At 35.2% G+C, this 9,166-nt stretch overlaps 1 protein-coding gene across 1 annotated transcript; it reads right to left on the bottom strand.

The window, feature by feature from the left end:
- Positions 1-3,755: 3,755 nt before the first annotated feature.
- LOC126762070 (serine protease filzig-like) lies at positions 3,756-8,522 on the bottom strand. The gene is given in 7 exon segments (XM_050478555.1): positions 3,756-4,200; positions 4,293-4,394; positions 4,501-4,685; positions 6,877-7,793; positions 7,795-7,962; positions 8,030-8,139; positions 8,282-8,522. Coding segments are annotated over 7 exon segments (1,869 nt in total). The 5' UTR covers positions 8,346-8,522; the 3' UTR covers positions 3,756-3,877.
- Between the last annotated feature and the right edge of the window lie 644 nt (positions 8,523-9,166).

The following is a 9,166-nucleotide window of genomic DNA, read 5'->3' as shown; positions in this document are numbered from 1 at the left end:
ACTTGGGTCATGGAGTCTCCAAACAGAAATCTGGCGGTTCCTTCTCTGACCATTTACCGGCGAGGTAATTGTGGGTGGAAAGAAGCCATGGACGGAAAGGGGCAGTGAGCTTCTTTACGGATGGGTCAAAGCTTGGTGGAGGGATTTGCTGTCCCGAGCTCTCTATCAACTACATTTTCAGCTTCCTGAGTATTGTTGTGTCTTCTAGGTTGCAGCCATTAGGTAGCAGTAGATTTACTGCTCGGGAGTGCAGCCTCCTTCTCAGAAGTGACCATCCACTCAGAAAGCAGAGTAGCGATACCAACCTTGAACTCATTAACAGTGCGTTCAGGGTTGGTCAAGAAGTGCTTAACCTTGCTATCAATAGTATCGAATGTCTTTGTGATAAAACTGGTATGGGTGCAAGGCCAGAGCGGAATCGCATGAAAATGTAAAGCTGATGAGCTAGCACGAAAAGACATACTAGAACCGCTATCGGTAGAATGGGAGTGATTGTGAAAGCTTGGAATGCGCTGTCGCGAAAGCCTTTTGGCCCAAGGTCGATCGCGAAAGATCTAGTGATCTCTTTTCCCTCAGTAAGGCTAGCCTTTCCCTAGTTGTGAGGCTTTTGAAGGCCATTGCCCTATTGGCGTCCATGTTGTAAGGTTGGGAATCTTAGCAGACGTCATCTGCAGAAGTTGTATGGAAGAAGATGGTATAGAAAAAACTCTTGACTATCCTGCATTGGGCCGGTCAAATTTAAATACTTGAAAGCGCATATGCTCAGACAACCCACCGAACTGGCGGTAGTGGACATTAAACGCCAGAGCAAATTTTATGTTGGCTAATAAGCGTTTTTGCTAATTTATAAGTTCGACCTAAGGAATTCTTCTTTTCTATGACTTCACAAAGTACTACATATAGCAGTCTACGTGGGATCTCTGTAGATCAGCCATCTAACCTTACTTAATCTAATCTAACTCATTGGCTATTTTGATAGCAATAACCATGAGAAAAAAATCATTGATTCGATTCCCTTCGTCAATTGTTAGCTTTAGAACTGGTTGGGACGGATGTAAAGTGCGAACTATTAGTACGAAATCTAAAACTATGGAATCTAACTAAACTTAGAAAAAGATTTGCAATTCACACTATAACTGCCTATTGAATAATGCAATCGCTTAGAATTTTAGATAGTTTGTGTAGTGGTAGACATTTAACACTTCGTGGATCTGCACAACTTTTAACTCACCACTTTTTCTCGGCAGGATCCCAAACCCTCACTAATTTTCGCATAAAAACTATATTAACATATGTTTCCGTGTCAATACACCACTACATGATACCCCGCAGTAAAAAATTTCCCAGCCCAAGTTAGAATGGGTTTTGCAAATACACAAAGCAAAAAAACATATTGAATTAATGCATTTTAAATTTATTTATTTATTATGACACTTACCATACATGGACGCGCAGTAGGAAAAATTCGCACACTTAGCGTGCTCTTACGCATATTTTTCGCATGCAACGCGTGTGTGGCGCGTGTAACTGTAGCGTAACGCGGCCAAAAGCGAACACAAAATGCAAATTTACCGCTGGAGAGGGTAGAACAGCTGCTCGGCTGCCAACGCTTTGTCATATAATTAAAATAAATATGCAATATTTTAATTTATGTGTAAATTCAATTTAAAATACTTTTAACACACGCATACATACATACAAAAATGAGTTATGGCCTGCCACTTGAGAAGGCGCGCAATATTGCTTTCGAATGAGCTGTCAAATGAGGCTTAAAATGCTTATGCAGCACGCTTTCTTAATACACATACTTACACACAAATTAATTCAAGGTTTTCGGTAACATTTCTCATTTTTTTACACACACACATTGATGCCTATCAACATGCATTTAAGCCGTCTCCACTCACCTTTTTCGCAACACCGTTTAGTCGTCTCAAATTTCACTTTCACTTTGCCACATTTTCACCCAAAAATTGTACGCATATGTTGTAAATTCGCTAACAACAATATAAATATGCCTATCAGATAGCTAACTGTGGCAAGAAGGCAGGCAAAGAATCACCCCTCTGCAATTGTGGGCCCGCTCATATATTGTACCGTCTGCCTGTTGCAATAAATTATTTTTGTTTGCCATATCAATTAAATTGCATTATCATTTACCACGAAATTACCCCAAAAAGCCGGCGCTAGAGTCGGTTTCTTGTTACTCTGCAGACAGTCAGTGCATAAATTAGCGCTTAAATTACGCCCATTTGTGCAACAAATTTGTAAGGATTTTTGTTTACATTTTTACAAAAAAAGATTCAAAAGTTTTATATAATTGAGCGGGGCGAGAGTTAAGTCAACTTCTATTATCGCCCTTAGAATGTGACGAAGATATAATTCAATTTTAATTTATTATCAAAACTCAGCTGGCAAAAAGGAAAATAGATGTGTCAAGCGCAAACGCTGTTCAACAGCTGATTTCGTTTGAAGTGAAAATAACCTCATCATTTCTAAGAGTTATCGAAAACATATTCTGAATATCAAGCGTTCTATGCAAGGGATTTGGAACAAAAACCAGATATTTAGTGTCTATTTATAGTCTTGTCGAAGTAATGGAGTCAAGTGGAACTTTCTTCAATTCTGTTCATTTCGTCTGATTTGATACAATTTTACCCATTTTATTCTGTGTTCTAAAAACGGAACTATCTATAAACTTCAGTTTCAGGTTTTCTGAATACTTTAGCGCTGCTCATGTCGATGCTCGTGTCATTAAGTTAACTGTCGATTTATAGTACTTCTGTGGAGTGCAGCTTTCTTAGAGACGTGTCTAGCCCCTTAGAAAGCAGGCCGGAGCTACTAAATTTTAACGCGTAATTAGAGAGCGGTGTCTAACCTCACTATCAATGGCATCGAATTACTTTATGATAAGACTAGTATGCGTGCAAGACCATAGCGAACCGCAAAGTTGACGAGCTGTTCCGTTTTCTTTGTTCTTTCGACAACTGGATAGCTCTGCTGCGCGGGAGTTGGCCAGTGCGGGCCACCATCAGTTCTTATGCAGTCCTGAATCTTTTACATCGAAATCTATAGCAAGAAATCCAGTGAGCTCTTTTTCTTCAATAAGGCCAGCCTCCTCCTAGTGGTGAGAGTTCTAACTGGTAATTGTCTCAACGGCGTCGACGCTGTGAGTTTGAAAATTTTACCCAATGTCAGCTGAAGAAGCTGTTTGATAGAAGACAAGAAAGAACATCTCAACACTTTTTTATTGATTATCCCACTTTCGCGAGATCAAGGCTTGGGAGCACATACTTTCATATATCTAGGAGTTCTATTTTATAGCTTCGGGAAGATCAACATACAAAACTACAAGTGTAATCCACATCTTGAGGATCAGCCATCAAACTGAACCTAAAAATCTTACATAAAAATAAAACTTTTTTATGTTTTGAAAGCAATATGTACTTTTAAATTATCTCCATTAGAGTCAAAAACTGTTATTTTCTTTCTTTTTTTTAGTTCTGAGCCTTAAAGGCATTCTGTCTAAAACCTCTTCGCATCAGTCTAATAATTTATTTTCGTTAAAAAGTTATAAAGCTAATTTACAATAGATACAACTAGGAAGGTTATATTTTTAAATAGAAATCAGTAGGATTATTCGATTTTGGAAATGAAGTATACCGAAATCGAAAATCGTATCTATTTCTTGATGAGTTAAAATATGAATTTGGTACTCTTTCGATTAATTTTTCTTTCGAGTATAGACAAAGTCATTTAGCAAATTTTGATTACGTTAGTTCATCCTATATTTTTTAAATATAAATATTTTTTATTTTTCAATTTTACAAATATACTTTTGAACTCGAAACATGCATTTTTAAATCATATTGCTCCATCACTCATCCTCGCCAATAACTTTCGTAATCCACTCCATTGAATCGGCAACACTCTCAACATAATAAGCCGAAATAATACCATCAGCAGCGCCGCATTTATCCATGCCGAATGGCACAACGCCGATTTGTGTAAAAAATTGAGTGTTATCGTTCACCAGCCATATAATGGGACCACCGTTGTCTCCGCTGCAAGTACTGGGCTCCTCATGGCGTGTGGTTAAGCAAAGTTTGGATTGATGTACGCGCTGTTCTGGTAGAGCTTGTTGGCAAACTCGTGACTTACTGCGGTTAATAGCGTGCTTCTTCATCACTTCGGTGGCACCTGAAGTGGGGTTAGACAAATTATATATAATCTAAATGCTTTAAGCTTTAAAGAAGGTATATTACTAAAAATGCAATGATTCTGGAACTCACCTGTTTTGTTCAAACCCCAACCGGATATTGTGAGAGGCGTATTATCATAGGGCACATTGAAATGTTCAACTTTTGTAGGTAAACAAATCGTTTTGATATTTTCTGAAATACATTAATTTCATACTATTTAAAATAATTCTTTTATGTTTAAAATAATTTTTTTTTTTAATTATTTTTAATGTTAGCAATCGCTATAACTTCCACTTACTAGTCATATCAACTCTCGCTTTTAATTTTATTAGTGCAATATCCTTGACACCCGTTTCCGGTTTATAATCCGCATGTTTTACTGATATGGCTATTTTATAATCCTTATAAACAGAACATGAATTTCGTACGCAATCCTTGTTCGATTTGGTTGATATCTTATATTCACCTAAGCGTACGCCGATTCTAAAATGTATATAGTTTAAGAAAAATAAAAGTATATTGTCATAAAATTTAAGTGAAGGGATGTAATCGTTTTAATTGAAATGGAATAAATGAAAGTAAAATTTTGAACGTGGAATAAAACAAAGCATATTTCACTACAGTTTATTTGGCGAAATTAAATTATTCAAAGCGAATTAGTTTGAAATAAAATGGGTTTGTTTGAGTAACTTATTAAAAAGAAGAAAATCATCAAAATTGTTTCATTATTAATGAAATGTAATGAAAATTGATATTTAAGTTAAATTTACGAGAAATATTTCAAGTAATTGGAATGTCTATAGACTTTTATATATATAATGTACTATATAATAGGTATTTATGTACAAGGTCTGTCGCAAAAGAAACAGAAATTTTTAAATATAACTGTTTCTGGTGGCGCCACCTATTGGTGGGTATATGAAATAAAAAGTTTGATCTCTTGTTGACATTTCGTAAAAATTTTAAGACAATTAGATAACTACAATCGATGTTATCGATCAAAAAGTGACAGCAGGTTTTGGTCATCGGTCGTAAAATGCATTTTGAACAAAGAGCAAATATTAAATTTTGTTTTAAACTTGGGAAAACGTTTACTGAAACATTTAAAATAATGAAAAAAGTTTATGGTGATCAGTGCCTATCCCGTAGTAATGTGCATGAGTGGTTTAAGCGATTCCAAGAAGGTCGTGAGGACCTCTGTGACGATCAGAAGTCGGTCGTCATCAGAAGTCAAAAATAAAGACAATGCTGATTTGTTTTTACGATTCCGAGGGTACTGTACACCGAGAGTTCGTCCCATCTGGCCAAACGATTAATGCTGTGTTTTACCTTGGTGTTATGAAACGTCTTTTGTCACGCATTCGTCGTGCTCGACCACAATACCGTGAGGCAGGGTCCTGGCGCCTGTTGCACGATAATGCGCCGTGCCATCGGTCGACGCTTGTCACTGATTTTTTGACAAAAAACTCCATATTAACCATTACTCATTCACCCTACTCATCTGATCTGGCAGCCTGTGATTTTTACCAATTCGGAAAACTTCATTTGCCCATGAAAGGACACTGGTTTCAGGACATTTCAGCTATCCAAAAGGCGACGACCGATATTCTCAAGAGCATTCCGAAAAATGACCTTAAACACTCATTTGAAATGCTAGTTGACCGGGCTAAACGCTGTATCGAAGCGCAATTAAACTACTTTCAATAAAAAAATTTAACTTTTGAAAAATATAAATTTTTTGTTTTTTTTTTTAACAGTCCTGTTTCTTTTGCGACAGACCTTGTACATCTACAATTTGTAGTCACCTGAAATATGTTTTAGTGTACGGTATGTGTAGTGGAAAACGAAATTAATAGGATAAAATGAGAAAGGTGAAATTGAAATTCATTTTAAACAGATCAGATGATAGGATATCATAGGGATAATAAGTACGTTAAAATATAATTTTAGAATAAAAGAGTGAAATTAGTATGGAATTCAAGAAACCTAATTAATAATAATTCAAATCAAGCGAAATCTTTCCAGTTTAGCATATTTAGAGTATGCTAAAGATATGATCGAATTGATAGTCATACTGTTGAGATGAAATCAGTTTGTAATCACGTGAAATATATTTTAAAAGATAGTGGAAAAAGAAATTAATATCATAAAACGAAAAATGAAATGTAGGCAAAATTAAAAGCGATTCACTTTAAACGAAAGAATTGAACGAAAAATTATAGCTAATATGGATTATGCCTAAGTGAAATGAAATTTTGGGAACAAATAAGTGAAATTGAAATGAAAAATGATCGAATGTAATAAAATTCATGAAATCGATAGTGAAATTGAAAATCGTGAGCGAAATAAAATAACTTGACGACAATTTAAAAAAAGGAAATGGTTACTGCTCTGTGAAAGAAAATATAAAAACAGTTTAACTAACCACGTGGTGCTTAAAATGTATTAAATTAGAAAAAAATAGAACCGGTAAACTGGAGAGTGAAAACGCTTTGGGAAAGGTTACAAGGTCCAAATAATGTAAATAGTATAATATGAAATGCAATAAAATGCGATTACTGAAATGTACAAGCAGATCATTCCAAACGAAAACGAAATTAAATTCAATAATAAAAATATTAACAGATAATAATAATAATATTTATATAATATTTTTTATAAATACACTACTCACAATGTTTTCCGTATGCAACTTGCTGCCGTCAGCACCCAACGTTCGGTGATCAGCGAGCCACCACACGAAAAATTTGGAGTTCTACTCCCGCTTTCATAACGCAACAAAGCCAACCAGGGGAATTCAAGTAAATGCGCCTCAGTATTGCTCTCCGACGGATCATTTTCAACATGTACAAAACCACACTTCTGCGAGCTTAATTTATACAAGCCCAATTGGTTTAAATTGTTCATCACACTAGAAGTATTCGTCGTAACTTCTTCGATTATTACATCCACTGTTGAAGTTTCAACGTCAATTTGTGGCGTAACAACGTCTTGCTGGTGGTATTGGTTGTATTTATTACCGAAAGCTAAGCCTAAACGTCTGTAGAACTCCTCATCGAAAACTGGTATTGCCTCTGTAGTAGTCGTAGTTATTGGTTTTGGTGTAGTTTGAGTAGCACTTTCGGTGACGACAGCAGTTGTAGATGCATATACTGGATGTAATCCAATGTCTGGAAATTTCAGTAAATCATTTACTGAGCTCACTTGACGGCCTGGAATAGCTACTGATGGATGCAATGGTTGCACTGGAATTCCTGGCACAGCTATTGGTGGAAATATTTGTTCATCATTCTCCCATGGTGCATTTATGTTTGGATTTTCTTGAAACTCTGGCACATATGTAGGGTTCGAATTGAAAATGGCATTAAAGGCCGGGTTGTGTAGTTGTGGAATTTCTGGATACACTTGAACCCCTGGAACAGCTATTGGTAAAAATATTTGTTCACCATTACCCCATGGTGCATTTATATTTGGATCTTCTTGAACCTCTGGCACATAGGTAGGGTTCAAATTCCAATCGTCATTAAAAGCCGGTTTAGGTAGTTGTGGAATTTCTACATTATCGCCAGCTGGTATAAATGCTGTATTATCGATTGGAGGTTGATTGGAAGTCTTCGCCAGGTTCGTCCCAAATTGCATGAATCAGTTCATTCGGTAAAGGAGGATTTTCATGATTGGGTTTGAGTTCTGGCTTGTAGTTATTTATATTATTAATATGTGGCGGCGTTATAAGATGATTAGGACAACAATAGGTATTTGCCTTAAAAAATGTAATTTATTTTTCTTATTTATCATATATTGTTTAAAATTGATTTAAAATAATCTACCTCACAAGCGTCATTTTGGAAAATTACTTTGTGATGTAATTCCTTGCAATCAGCGTATGGTCTGCAAATACCTTTCGTATCAGTGGAATATAAACATGCGTTTTGTGCAACTGAAAATTGGAAAATAAAATAATTAAGAATTTCTTTCTTAAACTATGTTTTTTTAAAGCTATTAAATTCTCTAAAATAACGGATCAGCGAACAGTAGGTTCGAAACCCGGCTAATTTGTATTTAAAACAGAAAAAACTCACCTGCAATAACGAGTAGCTGGTATGAGAGTATGCTAAAGAGCATACCACATCGAGGAATACTCATCACCACAATATGTTGGTGATTAAATTTTACACAATGAATTTATGCAAATAATAATGTATATATATATATATGTATGTATTTTTTTTACATATATATGAAATATATACTAAAATAAGTACATAAATGAAACACTATTAAATTTGCGAGTTTTGCTGTGTTCACAACTTAATCACAGAGCCACTGAAAGAATACTGAAAGATTCAATTCGAATTCGAAGCTCAAGTAAACAATAAACTGGACGCTGATAAGTACATGCCGGCTCCCAGGCAAACGTAAATATCTTTATACGTAAAAATATTTCAGAATGCTGATATATATTTATATATAGAATGTCTTATATATATTTATATATAGTTTTAAATCGCATGATCTTGGTGGCCAACTGCCCATGCATCCCGAAAAATGCACTGTGTGGCCATTTTTTATGAATGAATTATCTATGGCCATTTTGAAACTTCGGAGAACAATTCATCTCAAGAAATGGACCCGTAAGTTGGCCACCAAGATCATGCGATTTAACGAATTTCCTATAAAAAATAGTTTGAAAACACATTAGGGTGTGAAAATAAATATATAATATTAAACAAATTTTGAATTTGACCTTTCCTGAGAAGAGCTTCAACCTGTGGGGCGCTGATAAGGTCTGATAAGATTTTTGTGAAAAAATCCAATAAATAATTATTTATTTTATAATATTTATTTTATAACTTTTACAAATAAGGGAGAGACAACCGCTAAGGTAAGACACAAAAAGACACATATATGAATAGTTTTAAAAGTAACAGAGTGCGATGCCTAAATAATGTAAGAATTTCGGAACG

The sequence above is a fragment of the Bactrocera neohumeralis genome, chromosome 6 (genome assembly GCF_024586455.1).
Source record: "Bactrocera neohumeralis isolate Rockhampton chromosome 6, APGP_CSIRO_Bneo_wtdbg2-racon-allhic-juicebox.fasta_v2, whole genome shotgun sequence".
NCBI classification, from domain to species: Eukaryota; Metazoa; Arthropoda; class Insecta; order Diptera; family Tephritidae; genus Bactrocera; species Bactrocera neohumeralis.
This window is presented reverse-complemented; position numbering and strand designations above follow the sequence as displayed.